Source organism: Procambarus clarkii, chromosome 13, assembly GCF_040958095.1.
Source record: "Procambarus clarkii isolate CNS0578487 chromosome 13, FALCON_Pclarkii_2.0, whole genome shotgun sequence".
Lineage (NCBI taxonomy): Eukaryota > Metazoa > Arthropoda > Malacostraca > Decapoda > Cambaridae > Procambarus > Procambarus clarkii.
Window position 1 is genome coordinate 4445844 of NC_091162.1, and position 27331 is coordinate 4473174.

General features: G+C 44.8%; 1 protein-coding gene across 1 annotated transcript; it reads left to right on the top strand.

The window, feature by feature from the left end:
* The first annotated feature begins 239 nt into the window (after positions 1-239).
* Positions 240-25751, top strand: LOC138364535 (streptococcal hemagglutinin-like). The gene is made up of 3 exons (XM_069324190.1): positions 240-381; positions 8511-14998; positions 25398-25751. The coding sequence occupies exons 1-3, from the start codon at positions 240-242 to the stop codon at positions 25749-25751; spliced, it is 6984 nt and encodes a 2327-aa protein (XP_069180291.1).
* Positions 25752-27331: the final 1580 nt, after the last annotated feature.

Genomic DNA, 27331 nt, shown 5'->3' on the forward strand with positions numbered 1-27331 from the left:
ACTACCGTGCAACACCACATGGAACACTGGGCAAGTCGCCTGGTGAACTTTTATTTGGACGTCCTATGAGGATCGCACTACCTGTCATGCCAGCCGAGGTAACGGATAAACGTCTCGCTCAGAAGGATGCACTAGCCAAGGGCAAAATGAAAATTGCTCATGATCAACGTGCAAAGGAACAATTCATAGAGGTTGGAGATACTGTTCTCGTTAAAAAGAAAAAAGAGGGAAAGCTAGATATGCCGTATGATACAAAACCATATAAAGTGATTAGTGTAAAAGGAACTAAGGTAACAGCTAGTAATAGAGAATATAGTATAACTCGTAATATGGCTTATTTCAAAGTGATTCCAACTAGTGTAGAAAATGATGAAGTGCAAAGTCGTGCAAAAGAAAAAGAAAAAATGAGTTATAAGTCAATAAACAATTCATCAAGGGATGTTATTGTATTTGGGGACTCTCGTCCTAAACGTCATGTTAAACGCCCTACACGATTTGATGATTAATTGTGTTCCTATGTAATGCAAAATATTTACTTGTCATGCTGAACTAAATTTAATATTGTTTGAATAATGCAGATCTCTCATTCAATATTTTGAAACTTTGTATTACAGTTTCTTTCATGTTTGTTTAACATTGCATATGTATTTTAACATTGAAATCCTTTGTGGTAAAGATTAAGTTGTTTAAATTCTTTGTGTGCTTAATTAATGTTAAATGTATGCAATATCTCTTGATATGTTAATAACTTACTTTGTGTCAATAACTTTGCTTTGTGCTACAAGCATGGTAGACATCCTGTATTCATTCTTTTTAAAGAAAAGGAGGGATGTCATGTTCACAGAAAATGGTACCAGCCGTTTTCTATGTGCGGCGGAGCAGACGCCAGGGAAGGTAAACAAGAGCACACAGGACGCTACCAGTTTGGAAGCAGCTAGTCATGTAATTGTTTATATACGTATTAAAGTCAGTAACCAAGCAATGGCTTTACATCAACCCTACAACCAAGACTTCCTCAGTAACACACAAACACCACAAGTCCCTGAGCTGCCAACGGGGGAAAATCCTCTTCTCAAAACAGGTTAACAGGTGCAGACGCCACCTTAGTACATGCGGCCGCCTGGTGCCCATCAAGGCAACAACGAAAAGATTGTCTTGGTTGCCCTGCATAAAAGGCCCGCATAGTGTACCCCAGCAGGTAGTCGTAGATGGGACAGGGGATTTGAGCCTCAGGGCGAGAGTCTGGGTACCACACGAGACTCCACGCCACCTGCCCTAAGAGACGGAGTTCATACGGAGGGAGACCACCGTCCCATACTGGCCAAAATACCTCCGAAGCAGGGCCTCCGAGAACTCGAAGGGCACACTATGCAGTGCCACATACGTCACAGAGCAACAGCAGTGACAGTACCACCGTCCCCAGGAAGAGTAAAGGAGCCCCCGTTATATCGGTGCACGAATTCCCGATACACCTCAGTAGAGTGAAACTTCACAAGTGCTCGATGGGTAGTCAACAGCTGGAGGCCGTACACATCAGCAACCTGAACACGTAGCATATCCAACAAGACAACTTCAAGGGCAAGGTAAGATGCACGTCTAGAAAATTCCAGACCCACGGTCTCAGTGGGGAACAGGGGAAATTGGGTTGCCCATGGCTCCGACACAACAAACAACGCCCTTCCTCACCCAGCGTCAAGCAATAACTGGGAAGTGCAGTTCACGACGTCCACCCACTCCAGTGGTGGGGTAGCGACTCCAGACAGATGAACATATGGAGAGGTAGATAGGCTGTGAGCGAGCAAAACGGATAGACAGCTAAACCAGCTCTGTTTATACCTCTTCACTCATCACCTCGTAATATGTTAACAGGGTCTTGACAGGAAATATCACAGTTTGCTAATCAGGAGCTAATAGATGCGTTCGCTCTCTCGTGATGGAGGAGGAGGAGGTGTTCACTCTCAGTTATGTTACTATGGGTGCACGCGAAGGGCCTCATCATCAGTACGGTACTGACTTTTATTACCACAGGTTAGCATTCGGTGTCGGAAAATCCGACACCACATAATAATATCATACATACAGATAATAGCTGTATTGTATAAACAAGTTACCCATAGAAAACGTAACTTGTAGTGAAATTACCGTCTAAAGAAAACGGGATATCATCACCACATACCATTATAAATTCACCAGCTATTCTGCTGGGAATTATTCTTAAATACATTAGTCTTTGGACTTTACCATCATAAACCATCTCATATAAATTAACTTAATTATCAATATTAAAGTAGAGTAAATGTGACCCTTCTATCACTTTCTGTCATGTGGACAATGTAAGCCAGGCGTCAGGGGAGGAAGGAGGGCAGCCATTGTTGTTGATACTAGACCAGAGGCTCACACGGGAGCAAATTCGGCTCCTGTTAATTTTACTTGGACGAAGTGTTATGGAAACCAAAGGTGTACCATTATCACACGCTGTCAACAAATTCAAGTTAAGTGTTCTTTCCGAAACCCATGTATCTTTCATTTATGGCCATTAATGTCATTATATAGGGTGAGCCGGTTAGAGTGCGACATAGCCTCAAACTAAAGGTAATTAAGCCAGGTCTTTATTGTTCCATGTATAGTGTTTTCTCTGATATAACTTGTCATATATAGGTTTCTGGTTTCTCAGCTAGCGCCCCTTTGACAGGTCAAGACGAGGAAGCAAGATTTTGTGCACCAGTTACTGGGTGATGGAAGCTACCTCAAAGAGGATAATTTGGTGTCTACACCCTAGTTATACCTGGTGGACTAACCTGCTGTACTATAAGATAAGGAACCTTTTCAATGTATGTAGTTAATACTGTAGTTTGATTGGCTGCATATATATAAATTTAATAAACCCCCCTAATGTGTAGAGGATCGATTTGTGAGATTATGAGATTATTGCAGAAATACAGTCCACTTATCATTATACAAATTGCTATCGAAGTATATAAATTAACGTAAATATAAATTCATATAAATTAAATAAATATAAATCTCACAGGTCGGTTCCCACATTATTTGGTCATCTTCGAACCGGATGACGGATTATTTGATCCTATGAACCCACATTTGGTCATCTTAGTACCGGATGAACCAGTTAACCAGTGGATTCATTAAATATACTAGTGCAGTGTTATTTAAACAAAGCCAGCAGTCAATGACGGCGGCGTTGACTCGTGTGAGTTCACGAGCCCCGCTCAGTTCAGATCAGCTTCGTCAGCGGTTTCATGTACACCCACAGATATTGGTGGCGTGTTATTCTGTAAAATGACAGCGCTAATATAGAAGCCAGCCAAATTAGTGACTGTGTCTTCGCGATATTGTTCACGGATTTCGTGGTGTTAAATTTCTCGAGAGATTATCTACGAATTTTGTGGAGTTTATTTCGCGAGGTCACTAATAATATTTAATACTTCTAGATAATATTAGAAGTTTCATAGAGGCTAATTAAGAGGCTATTATCAATAATTGTGTATATTATTTCTCCAAAATAGAGAATTATTTAATATATTGCACTAGTGATCACAGTATAATAATTACTAATTGCCAACCCACAACAGGGTAGGATATGACTAGTTGAACTATTATTGCTCATCCTAGTCCCATTATTACCATAGTCAGTTGTACTATATTAAACAACCTAACACCATTAATGAATGGTCCAGACCCTATTTTGGGTGTAATTTTTATCAACTCGAGTTGAGTTGTATATATAATAATTTACTTATGATCATTACACCTTTGAGTGATTAATTAGTGTCTCTACCATCCTAGGGTGATATAGAAGAGCTAACCTAAAGGTACTTCCAGTGACACTGGTTTATCACTCAAATCATTAGTGTGTATGATTGTATATATATAATGTGTATTAATTTTAAGTGCTAACCTCTAGTAGAGGTAGGATTATTGCCTAGTGAGTGCATTTTACCCTAGGCTACCATCAGAGCTTGTTCAGTATTATGAGCAGCCCAAGTACAAGTCCCACAAGGCTTCACCAACTAGCCAGTATGGATAATGCAGGGAGAATGAAAAGAACCCTTGCAGGTCTTAAAGGCCACTTAACAAGACAGATCAAGAAATGTGAAGATTTGTCACAACAATCTCAAGTTGATTATGCTGACCTGGAAAGCTATTATCAAGCAGCTGCAGGTAAATTTGAGCAAATCAAATGCCAAATAGCAACATATGTGGCTGAACTTGCCAACACCAATTTATCAGAAACAGAAATAGACGACATTATGGTTGATCTAGCGAATTATGAAGATCACACTCAGGCCACGTTACAACCTTATGTCAAATTAATTGCCCAGAACAAGGCAACAGCAACAACAACAACAGTTGCATCTAATACGAGTCAAGCAGAAGCTCGACTCCCTCCAATTAATTTACCCACTTTCTCAGGAAAAGATGAGGAAGATTGGGACGAATTTTGGAACAAATTCGTTGACCTTGTAGACTTAAAACAATCTTTACCAAAAAGTAGTAAATTCTCTTATTTGCAAGGCCAATTATCAGGTGAGGCTAAAACAGTAGTATCCCATCTGAGATTAACTAATGACGGCTATGATCTGGCAGTACAACTCCTCAAGGATAATTATGCTGATCCAGAAGTAAGAACATCACATTTAGTTCATGAGCTGTTGCATTTACCCCCACCGGAGGCTTCAGCTGATTCACTCCAAGTCTTCAAGCTGGAGGTAGAATCATTGATCAATGCCCTCAGCCTGACAGCAGATACAAACGGGGCTGAGTGGGTCTTGAAATTAATTGTCCAGGAGAAAATACCTAGGGACATATTGAGACAAATGAGTGCTCATTACAATAAAAGCATCTTATCTATGAATGAAATATCTGAAGGTTTAAAGTCAGTAGTTCATCAATTACGAACACATGACAAATTAAAACCACCAAGTAAACCCTCAGATACCAATAATAGTAAACCACAGAGTACCAAAGGTACTCCAAATCAATCTAGACAATATAATTCAACACCAAAGTGGAACAGTAGCAGTGTGGGCGTATATGCAGTGGGACCCTCCAAGCCTATAGTTACTGTGTCACCCAAGAACGTGACACCAAAGGGTACAGGAAGCTATGGAACATGTTTGTTCTGCAATGAGAAACATTCAATGTACCACTGCCCTAATTTTCCTGATAGCGACGCCCGTGTTGAGCGACTCAAAGATTTGCAACATTGCACGAGGTGCCTCAGGAAACATAACATCAAGGATTGTGATACCCAATTACACCCTTGTAATAGGTGTAACAAAGGTCAGCACCATGCAGCATTGTGCAGAGACACCAAAACAACGTCTCCAAACCCCAAGGTGGAAAATAGCATTCCCACCACAGTACAGTACTGCAAGGTGCAACAAACAAAGAGTGTCCAATCAGCAAAGTCTAAAGGTAATACGACTTTGCCTACTGCCCAAATTACCATCCTGAATAAGAGGGCCAAGGTCCATACCCGTGGGTTGTTTGACCAAGAATCCCAGAGAACATATATCACTAAAAAGCTGGCAGATGAATTACAATTAAGGCCTGTAGCCCAGATGTCATTCAATATCTCAGGGTTTGTAACAGATGCAGGACCTCAAGTCTACCAGGTGGTACAACCATCAGTACGTTTAGGCAGGTACGTCTGTCGAGTACAAGCCATTGTGGTGGACAAAATACCAGTAGACCTACAAGTTCAAGGTCTGAGAGCAACAGCCAAATTCCTGAGAAATAGAGGAATAAAATTGGCAGATAATATTAAGTCTGATCACCTCACCGACTTCGGTCTCCTTGTAGGGACAGACTATTGTCATCGATTCATCGGTAGCCCTACTGAATATCAGGGTATAACCATGTTAAACTCTGCAGGAGGTAAATTACTCTCAGGCCCAGTATCAAGCCTGAGGAGACCTATGCCTGCAGATAAACAATACCAGTAGAAATCTAAATTTGTCAGCTGATTATATTTCTCCAGTAGCATTATACTAAGGAGATTACAGCTGACTATACCAACAGAGGTTGATGTTAGTATCATCATTTAAAGCTGAAGATGAGTTCATGAGGCCTCAGTGGCAAATCAGTGAACAGTAGCCTAAACAGCTACAAGTCACTGCGACCAATGTCACTGAACCCACTGCAGTCTCAGAACCATACTTTACTTTAATGATGAGCTATTCAATCTTCTGAATCAATTAACTAAATTAAACCCCAATAAATCTGATGACCGATTTGATACATTTATTATTTAATCAAGATGTATTCCATGGACCTCAGTGTTTATATATCAGTGACTAGTTACCTGAACAAACTTCAAGTTATATCTAATGTCACTGATCTCACTGCAGTCCCTGAATCATACTTGACTGTAGTACTTGATCACATTCAGTCTTCTGGGTTAAATAATATGTAATTAGGCTTGAATATTAGCCTTTCAAGAGTTGACAGGGAAATGAAATTGCATTAGACTTCTAACCTCTGCAACTCTAGTACGGGACATCCGTCCTGTACGAACAGACACACAAACGTGTGATTACTAACTACTAACATCAAATTAATCTAATAATTCGAAGGAGGAGTATCGGTGTTCGTCTGTTCTAAAGAGGACTTCAACCCGTGAGCAGCCCCTGGGGAATTATGTCGGAAAATCCGACACCACATAATAATATCATACATACAGATAATAGCTGTATTGTATAAACAAGTTACCCATAGAAAACGTAACTTGTAGTGGAATTACCGTCTAAAGAAAATGGGATATCATCACCACATACCATTATAAATTCACCAGCTATTCTGCTGGGAATTATTCTTAAATACATTAGTCTTTGGACTTTACCATCATAAACCATCTCATATAAATTAACTTAATTATCAATATTAAAGTAGAGTAAATGTGACCCTTCTATCACTTTCTGTCATGTGGACAATGTAAGCCAGGCATCAGGGGAGGAAGGAGGGCAGCCATTGTTGTTGATACTAGACCAGAGGCTCACACGGGAGCAAATTCGGCTCCTGTTAATTTTACTTGGACGAAGTGTTATGGAAACCAAAGGTGTACCATTATCACACGCTGTCAACAAATTCAAGTTAAGTGTTCTTTCCGAAACCCATGTATCTTTCATTTATGGCCATTAATGTCATTATATAGGGTGACCCGGTTAGAGCGCGACATAGCCTCAAACTAAAGGTAATTAAGCCAGGTCTTTATTGTTCCATGTATAGTGTTTTCTCTGATATAACTTGTCATATATAGGTTTCTGGTTTCTCAGCTAGCGCCCTTTTGACAGGTCAAGACGAGGAAGCAAGATTTTGTGCACCAGTTACTGGGTGATGGAAGCTACCTCAAAGAGGATAATTTGGTGTCTACACCCTAGTTATACCTGGTGGACTAACCTGCTGTACTATAAGATAAGGAACTTTTTCAATGTATGTAGTTAATACTGTAGTTTGATTGGCTGCATATATATAAATTTAATAAACCCCCCCTAATGTGTAGAGGATCGATTTGTGAGATTATGAGATTATTGCAGAAATACAGTCCACTTATCATTATACAAATTGCTATCGAAGTATATAAATTAACGTAAATATAAATTCTAAATATAAATTCATATAAATTAAATAAATATAAATCTCACAGGTCGGTTCCCACATTCGGGCAGATCAAATCGGACATTCTTACACCCTCCCATCACTCTCCTTCCTTCCTCTCATATATCTTTCACAGATCTCTCTGTCTCTCTCTTTGGGTTAATTCTTATCAGAAGAATATGAGGCAGAGCAAGACAGGTAGAGACTCAGACAGACAGACATACTGACATACAGACAGACAGATAAACAGAGATGGTGTGAGAGAACAAGTAAACATACAACTCAAACTAGTGAGTTTTTAGTTAGATGAGCAACGTTTGTATAAATATATAACTATTTAAAAACACACAATCACCGGAGCATCTGAGGACACGTCTATATCCAGTCGAAGATAGCACCCCACTGAATTGAAATTCTGAAGAGTGGCATAAAGTATTGCGAGAGACGGGTGGTTAATTGGCATCTGTCATAGAGATCAGACGCTTGGCTTAATGGTTCTCTCCTCCTCTCTCTTCACCTCCTTAAGTGGATAACAAGCGAATACCGCTGGACAGGAGGGTCGTTACATGACCTTCGTAATGTCACCCTGCATTTTATTTACTCAGAGTTTTGGTGACCATGAACTGTGTGTGGGGGCTCCGGTCAGTATTACGGCTGCTTGTGGTAAACTGTGAGTCCACATTTAAAAAACATTTAATTTAATTTAATTTATCGTCGCCTAACTCCTGCTTGATAATAATATTTCAGAACAATTGCTAATATGAGGCTAATTTCCTGAGACTCTTAATATATTGTATGGACTTTAAGAGCCTCGTTTTAACAGTTATAAACAAACTGGTTTTCTCTGGATAGCATCTCTCACAAGTGTAATCCACCATGATGACTCTCCCCAGACTGTGCACCAGACTGTGCCCCAGACTGTGCCACAGACTGTGCCCCAGACTGTGCCACAGACTGTGCCACAGACTGTGCCCCAGACTGTGCCACAGACTGTGCCCCAGACTGTGCCACAGACTGTGCCCCAGACTGTGTCTCAGACAGTGCCCCAGACTGTGCCCCAGACTGTGCCCCAGACTGTGCCTCAGACAGTGCCCCAGACTGTGCCTCAGACAGTGCCCCAGACTGTGCCCCAGACTGTGCCTCAGACAGTGCCCCAGACTGTGCCTCAGACTGTGCTCCAGACTGTGCCTCAGACTGTGCTCCAGACTGTGCATCAGACTGTGTCTCAGACTGTGCCACAGACTGTGCCCCAGACTGTGCCACAGACTGTGCCCCAGACTGTGCCCCAGACTGTGCCCCAGACTGTGCCCCAGACTGTGCCCCAGACTGTGCCACAGACTGTGCCCCAGACTGTGCCACAGACTGTGCCCCAGACTGTGTCCCAGACAGTGCCCCAGACTGTGCCCCAGACTGTGCCCCAGACTGTGCCTCAGACAGTGCCCCAGACTGTGCCTCAGACAGTGCCCCAGACTGTGCCCCAGACTGTGCCTCAGACAGTGCCCCAGACTGTGCCTCAGACAGTGCCTCAGACTGTGCACCAGACTGTGAATCAGACTGTGCCTCAGACAGTGCCCCAGACAGTGCCCCAGACAGTGCCCCAGACTGTGCCTCAGACAGTGCCCCAGACTGTGCCTCAGACTGTGCTCCAGACTGTGCCTCAGACTGTGCTCCAGACTGTGCACCAGACTGTGTCTCAGACTGTACCTCAGACAGTGCCCCAGACAGTGCCTCAGACAGTGCCCCAGACTGTGCCCCAGACTGTGCCCCAGACTATGCCCCAGACTGTGCCTCAGACTGTGCCCCAGACTATGCCCCAGACTGTGCCTCAGACTGTGCCCCAGACTATGCCCCAGACTGTGCCTCAGACTGTGCCCCAGACTGTGCCTCAGACTGTGCCTCAGACAGTGCCCCAGACTGTGCCTCAGACTGTGCCCCAGACTGTGCTTCAGACTGTGCCTCAGACAGTGCCTCAGACTGTGCCCCAGACTATGCCCCAGACTGTGCCTCAGACTGTGCCCCAGACTATGCCCCAGACTGTGCCTCAGACTGTGCCCCAGACTGTGCCTCAGACTGTGCCTCAGACAGTGCCCCAGACTGTGCCTCAGACTGTGCCCCAGACTGTGCCTCAGACAGTGCCCCAGACTGTGCCGCAGACTGTGCCTCAGACTGTGCCCCAGACTATGCCCCAGACTGTGCCCCAGACTGTGCCCCAGACTGTGCCTCAGACTGTGCCCCAGACTTTGCCTCAGACTGTGCCTCAGACTGTGCCCCAGACTGTGCCTCAGACTGTGCCCCAGACTGTGCCTCAGACTGTGCCCCAGACTATGCCCCAGACTGTGCCCCAGACAGTGCCCCAGACTGTGCCCCAGACTGTGCCCCAGACTATGCCCCAGACTGTGCCCCAGACTGTGCCTCAGACTGTGCCCCAGACTATGCCCCAGACTGTGCCCCAGACTATGCCCCAGACTGTGCCCCAGACTGTGCCCCAGACTGTGCCTCAGACTGTGCCCCAGACTGTGCCTCAGACTGTGCCCCAGACTGTGCCTCAGACTGTGCCCCAGACTGTGCCTCAGACTGTGCCTCAGACTGTGCCCCAGACTGTGCCTCAGACTGTGCCCCAGACTGTGCCTCAGACTGTGCCCCAGACTGTGCCTCAGACTGTGCCTCAGACTGTGCCCCAGACTGTGCCCCAGACAGTGCCCCAGACTGTGCCCCAGACTGTGCCCCAGACTGTGCCCCAGACAGTGCCCCAGACTGTGCCTCAGACTGTGCCCCAGACAGTGCCCCAGACAGTGCCCCAGACAGTGCCCCAAACTGTGCCTCAGACTGTGCCCCAGACTGTGCCTCAGACTGTGCCCCAGACTATGCCCCAGACTGTGCCCCAGACAGTGCCCCAGACTGTGCCCCAGACTGTGCCCCAGACTGTGCCCCAGACTGTGCACCAGACTGTGTCTCAGACTGTGCCTCAGACAGTGCCCCAGACTGTGCCCCAGACTGTGTCTCAGACTGTGCCCCAGACAGTGCCCCAGACTGTGCCCCAGACAGTGCCCCAGACAGTGCCCCAGACTGTGCCTCAGACTGTGCCCCAGTCTGTGCCTCAGACTGTGCCCCAGACTATGCCCCAGACTGTGTCTCAGACTGTGCCTCAGACAGTGCCCCAGACTGTGCCCCAGACTGTGCCCCAGACTGTGCACCAGACTGTGTCTCAGGCTGTGCCCCAGACTGTGCCCCAGACTGTGCTCGAGACTGTGCCTCAAACTGTGCCCCAGACAGTGCCCCAGACTATGCCTCAGACTGTGCCCCAGACTGTGCCTCAGACTGTGCCCCAGACTGTGCCCCAGACTGTGCCACAGACTGTGCCTCAGACTGTGCTCCAGACTATGCCCCAGACAGTGCCACAGACTGTGCCTCAGACTGTGCCCCAGACTGTGCCCCAGACTGTGCTCGAGACTGTGCCTCAAACTGTGCCCCAGACAGTGCCCCAGACTGTGCCTCAGACTGTGCCCCAGACTGTGCCTCAGACTGTGCCCCAGACTGTGCCCCAGACAGTGCCACAGACTGTGCCTCAGACTGTGCCCCAGACTGTGCCCCTGACTGTGCTCCAGACTGTGCCCCAGACTGTGCCACAGACTGTGCCTCAGACTGTGCTCCAGACTATGCCCCAGACAGTGCCACAGACTGTGCCTCAGACTGTGCCCCAGACTGTGCCACAGACTGTGCCCCAGACTGTGCCACAGACTGTGCCCCAGACTGTGCCACAGACTGTGCCTCAGACTGTGCTCGAGACTGTGCCTCAGACAGTGCCCCAGACTGTGCTCGAGACTGTGCCCCAGACTGTGCCACAGACTGTGCCCCAGACTGTGCCTCAGACTGTGCTCGAGACTGTGCCTCAGACAGTGCCCCAGACTGTGCTCGAGACTGTGCCTCAGACAGTGCCCCAGACTGTGCTCGAGACTGTGCCCCAGACTGTGCCACAGACTGTGCTCCAGACTGTGCCCCAGACTGTGCCCCAGACTGTGCTCGAGACTGTGCCCCAGACTGTGCCCCAGACTGTGCCACAGACTGTGCCTCAGACAGTGCCCCAGACTGTGCCACAGACTGTGCCTCAGACAGTGCCCCAGACTGTGCCACAGACTGTGCCCCAGACTGTGCCACAGACTGTGCCTCAGACAGTGCCCCAGACTGTGCCACAGACTGTGCCCCAGACTGTGCTCGAGACTGTGCCCCAGACTGTGCCCCAGACTGTGCCTCAAACTGTGCCCCAGACTGTGCCCCAGACTGTGCCTCAAACTGTGCCCCAGACTGTGCCCCAGACTGTGTCCCAGACAGTGTCCCAGACTGTGCCCCAGACTGTGCCTCAGACAGTGCCCCAGACTGTGCCTCAGACAGTGCCCCAGACTGTGCCCCAGACTGTGCCTCAGACAGTGCCCCAGACTGTGCCTCAGACAGTGCCCCAGACTGTGCACCAGACTGTGTCTCAGACTGTGCCTCAGACAGTGCCCCAGACAGTGCCCCAGACAGTGCCCCAGACTGTGCCTCAGACAGTGCCCCAGACTGTGCCTCAGACTGTGCTCCAGACTGTGCCTCAGACTGTGCTCCAGACTGTGCACCAGACTGTGTCTCAGACTGTGCCACAGACAGTGACCCAGACAGTGCCTCAGACAGTGCCCCAGACTGTGCCCCAGACTGTGCCCCAGACTATGCCCCAGACTGTGCCTCAGACTGTGCCCCAGACTATGCCCCAGACTGTGCCTCAGACTGTGCCCCAGACTATGCCCCAGACTGTGCCTCAGACAGTGCCCCAGACTGTGCCTCAGACTGTGCCCCAGACTGTGCTTCAGACTGTGCCTCAGACAGTGCCTCAGACTGTGCCCCAGACTATGCCCCAGACTGTGCCTCAGACTGTGCCCCAGACTATGCCCCAGACTGTGCCTCAGACTGTGCCCCAGACTGTGCCCCAGACTGTGCCTCAGACAGTGCCCCAGACTGTGCCTCAGACTGTGCCCCAGACTGTGCCTCAGACAGTGCCCCAGACTGTGCCCCAGACTGTGCCTCAGACTGTGCCCCAGACTATGCCCCAGACTGTGCCCCAGACTGTGCCCCAGACTGTGCCTCAGACTGTGCCCCAGACTGTGCCTCAGACTGTGCCTCAGACTGTGCCTCAGACTGTGCCCCAGACTGTGCCCCAGACAGTGCCCCAGACTGTGCCCCAGACTGTGCCCCAGACTGCGCCCCAGACAGTGCCCCAGACTGTGCCTCAGACTGTGCCCCAGACAGTGCCCCAGACAGTGCCCCAGACAGTGCCCCAAACTGTGCCTCAGACTGTGCCCCAGACTGTGCCTCAGACTGTGCCCCAGACTATGCCCCAGACTGTGCCCCAGACAGTGCCCCAGACTGTGCCCCAGACTGTGCCCCAGACTGTGCCCCAGACTGTGCACCAGACTGTGTCTCAGACTGTGCCTCAGACAGTGCCCCAGATTGTGCCCCAGACTGTGTCTCAGACTGTGCCCCAGACAGTGCCCCAGACTGTGCCCCATACAGTGCCCCAGACAGTGCCCCAGACTGTGCCTCAGACTGTGCCCCAGTCTGTGCCTCAGACTGTGCCCCAGACTATGCCCCAGACTGTGTCTCAGACTGTGCCTCAGACAGTGCCCCAGACTGTGCCCCAGACTGTGCCCCAGACTGTGCACCAGACTGTGTCTCAGACTGTGCCCCAGACTGTGCCCCAGACTGTGCTCGAGACTGTGCCTCAAACTGTGCCCCAGACAGTGCCCCAGACTATGCCTCAGACTGTGCCCCAGACTGTGCCTCAGACTGTGCCCCAGACTGTGCCCCAGACTGTGCCACAGACTCTGCCTCAGACTGTGCTCCAGACTATGCCCCAGACAGTGCCACAGACTGTGCCTCAGACTGTGCCCCAGACTGTGCCCCAGACTGTGCTCGAGACTGTGCCTCAAACTGTGCCCCAGACTGTGCCTCAGACTGTGCCCCAGACTGTGCCTCAGACTCTGCCCCAGACTGTGCCCCAGACAGTGCCACAGACTGTGCCTCAGACTGTGCCCCAGACTGTGCCCCAGACTGTGCTCCAGACTGTGCCCCAGACTGTGCCACAGACTGTGCCTCAGACTGTGCTCCAGACTATGCCCCAGACAGTGCCACAGACTGTGCCTCAGACTGTGCCCCAGACTGTGCCACAGACTGTGCCCCAGACTGTGCCACAGACTGTGCCCCAGACTGTGCCACAGACTGTGCCTCAGACTGTGCTCGAGACTGTGCCTCAGACAGTGCCCAAGACTGTGCCCCAGACTGTGCCACAGACTGTGCCCAGACTGTGCCTCAAACTGTGCCCCAGACTGTGCCCCAGACTGTGTCTCAGACTGTGCCCCAGACTGTGCCCCAGACTGTGCCTCAGACTGTGCCTCAGACAGTGCCCCAGACAGTGCCCCAGACTGTGCCTCAAACTGTGCCCCAGACTGTGCCTCAAACTGTGCCCCAGACTGTGTCTCAGACTGTGCCCCAGACTGTGCCCCAGACTGTGCCTCAGACAGTGCCCCAGACAGTGCCCCAGACTGTGCCTCAAACTGTGCCCCAGACTGTGCCTCAAACTGTGCCCCAGACTGTGTCTCAGACTGTGCCCCAGACTGTGCCCCAGACTGTGTCTCAGACTGTGCCTCAGACAGTGCCCCAGACTGTGCCTCAAACTGTGCCCCAGACTGTGCCCCAGACTGTGCCCCAGACTGTGTCTCAGACTGTGCCCCAGACAGTGCCCCAGACTGTGCTCCAGACTGTGCTCCAGACTGTGCCTCAGACTGTGCTCCAGACTGTAACTCAGACTGTGCACCAGAGTGTGCACCAGACTGTGCCCCAGACTGTGCACCAGACTGTGCACCAGACTGTGCACCAGACTGTGCCCCAGACTTTGCACCAGACTGTGCCTCGGACTGTGCTCCAGACTGTAACTCAGACTGTCCCCCAGACTGTGCCCCAGACTGTGCCCCAGACTATGCACCAGACTGTGCACCAGACTGTGCCCCAGACTGTGCACCAGACTGTGCACCAGACTGTGCCCCAGACTGTGCACCAGACTGTGCCCCAGACTGTGCCCCAGACTGTGCCCCAGACTGTGCCCCAGACTGTGCCCCAGACTGTGCACCAGACTGTGCCCCAGACTGTGCACCAGACTGTGCACCAGACTGTGCACCAGACTGTGCACCAGACTGTGCATCAGACTGTGCCCCAGACTGTGCACCAGACTGTGCTCCAAACTGTGCTCCAAACTGTGCACCAGACTGTGCACCAGACTGTGCCCCAGACTGTGCCCCAGACTGTGCTCCAAACTGTGCACCAGACTGTGCACCAGACTGTGCTACACAGTGGTTGGGTTAATGTTACCTGTGGCAGGTGGCGACCGTTACCTGAGGCAGATGGCTACCGTTACCTGTGGCAGGTGGCTACCGTTACCTGTGGCAGATGGCTACCGTTACCTGTGGCAGGTGGCTACCGTTACCTGTGGCAGATGGCTACCGTTACCTGTGGCAGTTGGCTACCGTTACCTGTGGCAGATGGCTACCGTTACCTGTGGCAGGTGGCTACCGTTACCTGTGGCAGATGGCTACTGTTACCTGTGGCAGGTGGCTACCGTTAACTGTGGCAGGTGGCTACTGTTACCTGAGGCAGATGGCTACCGTTACCTGTGGCAGATGGCTACCGTTACCTGTGTCAGATGGCTACCGTTACCTGTGGCAGATGGCTACCGTTACCTGTGGCAGATGGCTACCGTTACCTGTGGCAGGTGGCTACCGTTACCAGTGGCAGGTGGCTGGCGTTACCTGTGGCAGGTGGCTACCGTTATCTGTGGCAGGTGGCTTCCGTTACCTGTGGCAGGTGGGTACCGTTACCCGTGGCAGATGGTTACCGTTACCTGTGGCAGGTGGGTACCGTTACCCGTGGCAGGTGGCTTCCGTTACCTGTGGCAGGTGGCTACCGTTACCTGTGGCAGGTGGGTACCGTTACCTGTGGCAGGTGGCTACAGGTGACGGATCTCACAATCCTGATCACTCCTGGAGAATAGTAGGGATGACACACTCAACAGGATTTTTTTGTTTTTTGAAAAATCCCATTTAGGGCTTCAGTTTTCCAATTCAATTTTTAAGATCCCATTTAGGGTGTCGGGTTTCCAGTTAAATTTCCCAGTCCCTTTTAGGGCTTTGGGTTTCCTGATAAATTTTCCATTCGTCTCTAGGTCTTCGGGTTTCATCATAAGTTTCCCAGTTTTTGATTTGGAGTAAAAGAATTCTTATGAGGAAAATAATTTCAGAGTTCATAGAAGACATAAAAGTTTCATTTAGAAAAGTCAGGGCGAAGTCCGCTCCTTTCTTACTGAGAATAAACTCTACGGTAAATTTTTGTTTGTTTGTAAAATAACTCATTTGGAGTTAAAGAGTTCTTATGGGAAAATTCGAGGCAAAAGGGGTCCATACGGTTTTAAAGAGTTCTTTAGGGAAAAATTTAAAAATTTTCAGATTTTAGTTTTTGTTAATATTTCAGAGTTCATATAATCATAAGGGTTTTTTTATGAGTTTCTGACTGAAATTTGGAAAGAACATTTTCAGAGAATAAGTTTATAGAAGTTTTGTTAAGGAAAATAGACATCTTAGCAGTAAGTTTTAGTTTTTATGCCCATTTAAAGCTATTTCACCAGTAAAAGACCGAAAATTATTCAGAGACCATTTGAAGACCGAAATTTACTGAAATTTAACAGAGACCATTTTCAAACCGAATTTCAACAGGGTTTATTTGATGACAGAAATTAAGCAAAATTTGTAAAAAGGCTATTTTCAGACCCATTTTGAACAGAATCCATTTGAAGACCAAAATTTGATAAAGCCCACTTTCAGAACAAAAAATAGTCAGAGACTAGGTTGAGCTCAAAATTTATACATTTATAGAGCGAAATTCGTCTGAGTCCAGTAAAAGACCAATTTTCATCCAGTTTTGAGAACAAAAATTAGTCAATGATTGCATTTTCACTACTATTAGCCCAATTTTACTACGTCATATTTCAGACGTAGTACAATAAATCCAAACAATTACCGAACTCTAGCTCGTGTCCCCGCCTTAGTCCCCTGTCGTAGATTTATTACTAACAGTCCAAACCCCCAAAACATAAAACCACTGCATTTCGGACGATGTAATATACAATAGTTTAGTTACCAAGCTCCAGCTCCTGTTCCCAGCCATACTTTACTGTTACAACTCTGTCAATACCCGTTCAATTTTCCCGAAATTTAAAACAGACATACTTCTATCTGAGCAAGCAAAGAAATTAGTGATACAGAACTCAAGCTCTTATCCTCTGCCTTAGTTCACTCCCATATCTATGTTATTACCAAATCAATTTCCCTGAAATTTACCACCACTGTATTTCAGAGATAGTAAAAGAGATTCAAACAATTACCGAACTCCAACTCTCGTCCCCCGTCTTAGCTCATTTGTACAAGTTCTTTATTATCAGACTAAATCCCCTGAGATTTAAGATCACTATATTTCTAACGTAGTAAAATAAATCAAGACATTAACCGAGCTTCAACTCCCGTCCTCCGCCTTACATCATCAAACAGTCTCCGTGGTGTAGTGGTAAGACACTCGCCTGGCGTTCCGTGAGCGCTATGTCATGGGTTCGTATCCTGGCCGGGGAGGATTTACTGGGCGCAATTCCTTAACTGTAGCCTGTGTTTAACGCAACAGTAAAATGTGTACTTGGATGAAAAAACGATTCTTCGCGGCAGGGGATCGTATTCCAGGGACCATAGGATTAAGGACTTGCCCGAAACGCTACGCGTACTAGTGGCTGTACAAGAATGTAACAACTCTTGTATATATCTCAAAAAAAAAAAAAAAAAAAAAAAACATAAATATTTCTGATCAAGATGCTCTCCAGTCTATCACAGTAAACATATCCTCTCCTTTAATACCCTTTTTTCACTCAGCTATGTAAATAATCACTAACGAGCTAATATTCGCACAGTAATAATCATCACACGGTCAGATCACACCTTACCTTCAATACCCTTTATCTCCTTTACCTTCCGCAACTCCGTTTTTTTCCCTTATATCCTGACACCCCTTAGCTTCCCCCCCCCCACCCTTATAGTCCTCCTATACCCCATACTCCCACGCATCTTACTGATTCCCCAACTTCACCCAAACTCTCCTCCCTCCCTCCCCAGAATTTAAAGAAATTCAACTTGTATACTCATTATTCATGTTCACTCCATATGTCTGTGTTCTCTGTCATATTTTCATGTTCATCTCATGTTCTCTGTGCAACTTTTTATACTCATAATTCATGTTCACCAAAAGTTCTTATTCCCCGCATGTTCACTGTGTTCATCTCATTCTCTTACATCTTTGATGAAGTCCTTGTCATTTTCCCCGTATGTTCAGTGTGTTCAATGCATTCTCTTACATGTTTTCTGTGTTCTCTGTCATATTCTCCATGTTTTCAGAATGTTCTTCACAACACTGTTCGAAACAAATCTTCACTTTATCCAGTACCAAATTTATCAAGGCACTCTTTTTCTTGTTGTTTAACTAAAATATTCGTCAACGAACTAAAAAATAGTCGGGATTAATCTCGTTCAACACTGTTCTTAATTAAAATAACATTTCTCTTAGCTAAAAATTGTCAAAGGAAACTTTCTAGTACTTTTCATAACTAACTTTATCCATCGTCAATCAACTTAAAATAGTCACGTTCATAATTTGTTTTAACTATAAGTATTCTTCAATCAACTAAAAAATAGTCATGCTCTTCATTTTTTTTAAACTAAAATAATATTTTACTAAACTGAAAATAACCATGTTAATCATCTTTTCTTGTATTGCTTAACTAAAAATTATTCTTCCCCTCAACTAAACATAGTCAAATGTAGCTTCATTCAATACTTTTTTAACTAACAGTATACTTTGTAGAGTACAAGAATAGTCAAATGGAATCTTTCAACACTGTTCTTAACTAAAATTTTGTGTCGTTACGTAGGAAAATTAGTGAAAGACACTCTCTGAGACATCAAAGACGCTTTTCGAGACATCAAAGACATTCTTCGAGACATCAAAGACACTCTTTGAAACACCAAAAATACTTTTCAAGACATCAAAGAAACGCCTAAAGACATAAAGGATCCACTAAGAGAAATAAAAAAAAACTCTTCAAGACATCAATAAAACATTCAAAGACATCTAAGAACAACCAAAGACATAAAGGACTCACTCAGAGACACCAAAATATACTCTTCGAGACACAAACAAATACTCTTCGAGACTTCAAAGACACTCAGAGACATAAAAAAATACTCTTTGAGACATATAAGTCACTCAAAAACATCAAAGACACACTCAAAGACGTCAAAAATACTACTCATGCCCTCAAGTTATTCTCAAGAGTCATCAAAATTTATTCTCAGAGTCATCAAAGGTATTCTCCAACTCACCTTCGTTCATCAGAGAAGCTTTCTAAGACATCTTCTTTTATCAAAGTTATTCACTTAGAACTCAAAAATTATTCTCAGAGATATTAAAAGTTAATATCAATCATCAAATTTGTTCTCTAAGTCACTTTCGTGCATAAAAGCTGTTCTCTAACTCACCTTCGTTCATCAAAGAAACTCTCCTTCGTTAATCAAAGTTATTCTCTAAGACATCAATGTTGTTCTCTAAGAAATCAATTTTGTTCTTTAAGACATCAATGTTGTTCTCTAAGACATCATCAGGCATAAAATATATCTCCAAAATGTAACTAGTTCTGCTTTTCATAATAAACTTGCACTTCTTTTAAAATATATCTAACCTAACCTAACCATTCCCCCCCTACTTGATGTAACTTACCCTAATCAAACTTACCTAACCTAACCTAACCTATCCTACCTAACCTAACCTAACTAACCAAACCTAACTAACCTAACCTAACTTAACCAAATCTATCCTAATTTAACATAACTTACATAACTTATCATAACTTAATGTAACTTACCTAACCTATCCTAACTTAACATAACTTACCTATCCTAACCTAACTTAATTTTTCTAACCTAACCTAACTTAATGTAACTTACCTAACTTAACTTGCATAACCTAATCAGTCCTAACCTAACTAACCTAACCTAACCTATCAAACCTAACCTAACCTAACTTAACATAACTTAACAAACGTATCCTAACATAACTAACCTAACATATCTTACCAATCCTAACCTACCAGATCCTAACATAACGCAACTTATCTAACCTAACCTAGCTTAGCTTTCCTAACCTAACCAAACTGAACATAACTTACCTAACCTAACTTATCTTACCTAGCATATCCTAACTTAACTAACCTAACCTAACCTAATCTAGCTTACTTTACCTAACCTAACCTAGCTTACATTACCCAACCTAACCTAACTTCATATAACTTACCTAACCTAACCTAACTTAATGTAACTTACCTAACCTAACTTAACTTGCATAACCTAACCTAACTTAACTTGCATAACCTAACCTAACTTAACTAACCTAACTTACCTAACCTAACCTAACATAACTTACCTAACCTAACCTAAGTAAACCTAACCTAACTTAACCTAACCTAGCTTTCCTAACCTAACCTAACTTATCCTAACTTAGCTTATCTTGCATAACACAACTTAACCAAACTTAACTGACATAACCTAACCTAACCTAATCTAACTAAACGTAACATCTAAACTAACCTAACTTACTAACTTAACTTATATAAAGTAACATTACTTATGTACCCTCACCTACCTAACCTCTTCCACCTAATGTATCTTACCCAACATAACTTACCCAAACTGACATAACCTAACATGCATCATCTAACCTAACTTACCTAGTCCAATTCACCCAACCAGACATGACCTAACTTACATAAATACATTGAACACAGTGAACATACGGGAAAATGACAGAGAATACATAGAAGATGTAAGAGAATGAGATGAACACAGTGAATATGTGGGGAATAAGAACTTGTGGTGAACATGAATAATGAGTATAAAAAGTTGCACAGAGAACATGAGATGAACATGAAAATATGACAAAGAACACAGAAATATGGAGTGAACATGAATAATGAGTATAGAAGCTGAATTTCTTTAAATTCTGGGGAGGGAGGGGAGGGAGGGAAGTTTGGGTGAAGTTGGGGAATAGGTAAGATGTAAGAGAAGAGGAGGATAAGGGAGGAGGAAGCTAAGGGGTGTGGGAATATAAGGGCGAAAAGGGAGTTGGGGAAGGTAAGGGAGGTAAAGGATATTCAAGGTAAGGTGTGATCTGACAGTGTGATGTTTATTACTGTGCGGATATTAGCTCGTTAGTGATTATTTACATAGCTGAGTGAGAAAAAGGGTATTAAAAGAGAGGATATGTTTACTGGGATAGACTTGAGAGCGTCTTGATCTGAAATATTTGTATATGATGATGTAAGGCGGAGGACGGGAGTTGAAGCTCGGTTAATGTCTTGATTTATTTTACTGCGACAAAAATATAGTGATCTTAAATCTCAGGGGATTTGGTCTGATAATAAAGATTTTGTACAAATTACCTAAGACAGTGGACGAGAGGTGGAGCTCTATAATTGTTTGAATCTATTTTACTATTTCTGAAATACAGTGATGTTAGAGTTCAGGGAAATTGATTTGGTAGTAACGAAGATACGGGAGTGAACTAAGGCAGGGGACAAGAGCTTGAGTTCAATATCACTAATTTCTTTGCTTGCTCAGGTAGGAGTATGTCTGTTTTAAATTTCAGGAAATTGAACGGGTATTGACAGAGTTGTACCATTAAAGAATGACGGGGAACAGGAGCTGGAGCTTGGTAACTAAACTATTGTATTTTACTACGTCTGAAATACAGCAGTTTAAGTTTTAGGTGGTGTGGACTGTTAGAAACGAATCTATGACAGGGGACTAAGGCGGGGACATGAGCTAGAGTTCAATAATTGTTTAGATTTATTGTTCTACATTTGAAATATGACGAAGATGAAATTCTGTCTTTGACTAATTTTTGGTCTCAAAACTGGACTCTTGTCAAATTTGGGTGTCAAACTAGACTCTGATGAATATAGGTCTTTACTAGACTCTGACGAATTTCGTTCTATAAACTGACTCTGATCTTATTTTCTGTCTTTAACTGGATTTTTGGTCTGAAAATGGTCTCTGATAAATTTTGGGCATAAACTGGACTCTTTAAGGGACTCTGAATATTTTTGGGTATAAACTGGATTCTAATTATTTTCGAGCTCAAACTGGTCTCTGACTATTTTGTGGTCTGAAAATGGGTTCTGTCAATTTTCGGTCTTCAAAAAACTCTGTTGAAAATGGGTCTGGAAATAGCCTTTTTCATTTTTTTTTATTTTAATTCCAGTCTTCAAATAAAATCTGTTGAAAATCGGTATGAAAATGGTCCCTGACAAATTTCGGTAATTTTCTGTCTTCAAATGGTCTCTGAATCATTTTCGGTCTTTTACAGGTGAAATAGCTGTAAATAGGAATAAAAATTAAACTTACTGCTTAGATGTCTATTTTCCTTAACAAAACTTCTATGAACATATTCTCTGAAAATGGTCTTTTTCCAAATTACGGTCATAAACTCGAAAATAAACTCCTATGATTAAATAAACTATAAAATATTTTCATACAACTGAACTCTGAAAAATTTGGAACTTTTCCCTTAAGAATTCTTTAAGAACGTATGGCCCCCTTTTGCCTCGAATTTTCCCCTTAAGAATTCTTTAACGCCAAATGAGTAACATCGAAAACAAACAAAAATTTACCGTATTGTTTATTATCAGTAAGAAAGGAGCGGACTTTGCCCTGACTTTTCTATAAGAAACTTCTATGACTTCTATGAACTCTGAAATTATTTTGCTCATAAGAATTCTATAACTCCAAATCGGAAACTGGGAAATTTATAATGAAACCCGAAGACCTAGAGACGAATGGAAAATTTATCAGGAAACCCAAAGCCCTAAAAGGGACTGGGAAATTTAACTGGAAACCCGACACACTAAACGTGATTTTAAAAATTTACTTGAAAAACAGACTCCCTAAACGGGATTTTTCAAAATAACAAAAAATCCTGTTCAGTGCGTCATCCCTACTACTCAGATGCACTCTCTGTGAGCAGGAACTGGGTCATTACCTAACAAATTACTTCACTGAATGTCCAGTCATTTTACCCTTCACAACCCTAACCTGAGGTACCTGGAGCCTTGCAGTTACCACAGTGAACACACATGAGGTGTGGGGAGGCACAGCGGGCAATAGTGATCACACATGAGGTGCGAGGAGGCACAGTGAAAACACACGAGAAAACTTATAATTAACACAGATGTCCTTAATAAACTCAACAGGAGCCGTAGTAAGTATTCGAACCTGCGCACACTGGGTACTCCCAAGCACAATTGTATCTTTTATGGCAAATAATAATTTTAAATACCCATGAGGTGGAGAGTTGAGTGATCAGGCTGTTGTGTCCATCGGAGGTTGGGAGTGGAGGAGCGGAGGGAGGTGGGGGGTGGTAGAGAGCCCCAGGGTTAGTAGGGGACACCTGTGGCGGGTGGTACAGCTGCCTTGACACCTCACTGGGGCACTGTTGAATACCTGTCTCCTGCCTCGCCGACATCTGCGGAAACACGTGTCAACTGTCAGAACACCTGCACGACGTATCACATACACGGGTGACAGATGTGATGCCTGACAGATGTGATGCATGACATATGTGGTGCATGACAGATGTGAGACATGACAGATGTGACCCATGACAGATGTGACGCATGACAGATGTGACACATGACAGATGTGACTCCTGACATATGTGATGTATGACAGATGTGATGCATGACAGATGTGATGCATGACAGATGTGACGCATGACAGATGTGACTCATGACATATGTGATGTGTGACAGATGTGACGCATGACATGTGATTCATGGCAGATGTGATGTATGACAGATGTGATGCATTACAGATGTGACGCATGACAGATGTGAAGCATGACATATGTGATGCATGACAGATGTGAGGCATGACAGATGTGATGCATGACAGATGTGATGCATGACAGATGTAACGCATGACATGTGATTCATGGCAGATGTGATGCATGACAGATGTGAGGCATGACAGATGTGACACATAACAGATGTGACGCATGACAGATGTGACTCCTGACATATGTGATGTATGACAGATGTGATGCATGACAGATGTGACGCATGACAGATGTGACACATGACAGATGTGATGCATGACAGATGTGATGCATGACAGATGTGATGCATGACAGATGTGACGCATGACAGATGTGACTCCTGACATATGTGATGCATGACAGATGTGAGGCATGACAGATGTGATGCATGACAGATGTGACGCATGACAGATGTGACTCCTGACATATGTAATGCATGACAGATGTGAGGCATGACAGATGTGACTCCTGACATATGTGATGCATGACAGATGTGAGGCATGACAGATGTGACGCATGACAGATGTGACTCCTGACATATGCGATGCATGACAGATGTGACTCCTGACATATGTGATGCATGACTGATGTGAGGCATGACAGATGTGACTCCTGACATATGTGATGCATGACAGATATGAGGCATGACAGATGTGATGCATGACAGATGTGATGCATGACAGATGTGATGCATGACAGATGTGATGCATGACAGATGTGATGCATGACAGATGTGAGGCATGACATATGTAATGCATGACAGATGTGAGGCATGACAGATGTGACTCCTGACATATGTGATGCATGACAGATGTGAGGCATGACAGATGTGATGCATAACAGATGTGATGCATGACAGATGTGAGGCATGACAGATGTGATGCATGACAGATGTGATGCATGACAGATGTGATGCATGACAGATGTGATGCATGACAGATGTGACGCATGACAGATGTGACTCCTGACATATGTGATGCATGACAGATTTGAGGCATGACATATGTGATGTGTGACAGATGTGACACATGACAGATATGATGCATGGCAGATGTGACATGACAGATGTGATGCATGACAGATGTGACATGACAGATGTGATGCATGACAGATGTGACATATGACAGATGTGACGCATGAAAGATGTGACTCCTGACATATGTGATGCATGACAGATGTAACGCATGACAGATGTGATGCATGTCAGATGTGATGCATGACAGATGTGATGCATGACAGATAAGATGCATGACAGATGTGATGCATGACAGATGTGACGCATGACAGATGTGACTCCTGACATATGTGATGCATGACAGATGTGAGGCATGACAGATATGACGCATGACAGATGTGGTACATGACAGATGTGACGCATGACAGATGTGATGTATGCCAGATGTGAGGCATGACATATGTGATGCAAGACAGATGTAACACATGACGGATGTGACGCATGACGGATGTGACGCATGACAGATGTGACGCATGACAGATGTGATGCATGACAAATGTGATTCATGAAAGATGTGATGCATGACAGATGTGACACATGACAGATGTGACGCATGACAGATGTGATGCATGACAGATATGATGCATGACAGATGTGACGCATGACAGATGTGACGCAAGACAGATGTGACACGTGACAGATGTGCGTCATGAAAACAGTCTGGAGAGAGATACATTGTGATGCATTGCAAATGAATTTGGTCATGTTCCTGAAGTGGTCAAAAAAATAGCTGCTGGAATATAACCCAGCCATATGCAATGTTATGAGGAGTGGCACAGGAGCTTGTAGATCAGAACAACAGAAGGGAAGACAGATTCTTCAATCAGAGAAGGAGAAAGACCTATCAGAGGACATAACCCCAAATCTGATGCCAGAAGCCCACATCAGTAGAATAACAACTGCTGCATGTGCCATACTGGCCAACATCCTCGTATCCTCCAGGAACTTGGAGAAAGGAACTTCCCGGCCTCATAAACAGCGTGAGACCCACACAAGAATATGCATCCTCAGCATGGAACCATTACTTGAAAAAGGACATGGAAACTCTAGACCGGGTCAAAAAATATACAATGAGACTCGTTAATGAGCTGAAGGGATTGAGCTAAGAGGAAGGACTGATAAAACTGGACCTTTCCTCACTATAAGAACGGAGTATAAAGAATCCAGATTTCGCTTCCAGTCGGTGTACGACACCTGAGATGCAGAAGCTGGTAGTGTATTTTGAAGACTAATAATAAAAAAACGGCTCTCCTATGACACTAAAATATTTCTATACCTCAAACAATTATGTATTCGCGAAAAAACTTACCATTAATGTACTATGATTAACTGTATATACATTGTTATTGAACATTCTCTGTAAATTGCTGACATTATGAAGTGTGTAGGATAGATATAGATTGATAGATTGTTAATGTAATTATCTCCGCTGAGGTCTGGTAAATACCTTTTGTGCTCTCTGTAGTCCCTTTTTTGCGCTACCGTTCACAGGATGAGTATGGGGTAAACAATAAACTATAAGAAAAAGGAGGGACAGGAGGAGACATGATAACAACATATAAGATTTTAAGTGAAATTGACAAAGTATACAGAGCAGGATTGCTATAAGCTAGAAACAGCAGAACAAGGGGGTCTTATAGATGGACACTTGAGACGCAAATGAGTGATAGATCAAGACGTGTTGAAGAACATTTCAGTGTTAGAGCTGTCAATATATGGAACAGGTTAGACGTAGAAGTTGTTGAAGCTAATTCGACTAAACATTTTAGTTTATTATATGATAAAAGCGAGAGAAATGAGTCATTCATTATTCTAAGAACGTTCAGAAGTCGGTGGTAGAAGCCTAGCTCGATCCTGGAAGCCCATCTTGGTGAGTACACACACACACACACACACACACACACACACACACACACACACACACACACACACACACACACACACACACACACACACACACACACAGGGAGACAGAGAAAGGAAAGGGGAGTGGCACTCCTAATAAAGTTTGAAGACCTGGAAAATCGGGGTACCAATGAGAGCACAAGCTCCATACTTGGAACTCTCACAACAGATGGGAGGAAGATTGTGATATTGGTAATTCACAGTCCCCCACCAAACAGTAGAAGACCCAGGCAGGAGTATGATGACAACAACAAGGCATGCATAGATGAACTGCAGAAGGCAGCAACATTACCTCACAGAATGAGAGCAAAACTGCTGGTCATGTGGGACCTAAATCACGGAGAGATAATTTTCGGAATCAAGGAATCCCCATGGAGGGGACGAAACGTGGGGAGCAAAGTTAGTAGATGTTATAGACAGGAATTTCATAACACAACATGTGAAGGAAGACACAAGGAAAAGAGGAGGAGACGCACAGAGCCTATTAGACCTGATTTTCACCCAGAACGTAGAAGACATCGAGAATTTGGAGCATGAAATACCTCTAGGGGTCACCGACCATTGTGTCCTAGTCTTTGACTACATGATGGAACTCTAACTTGAGACCATGGGACAAGAGGTCTGGGAAAGGAGAGCTGACTACAGGAAAGGGGACTACAAGAGGATAAGGGACTATCTGGGAGAAGTGCAGTGAGAGGAAGAAATTAGAGGAAAAACAGTCCGTGATATGATGGACCTAGTCATACGGAAATGCCAGGA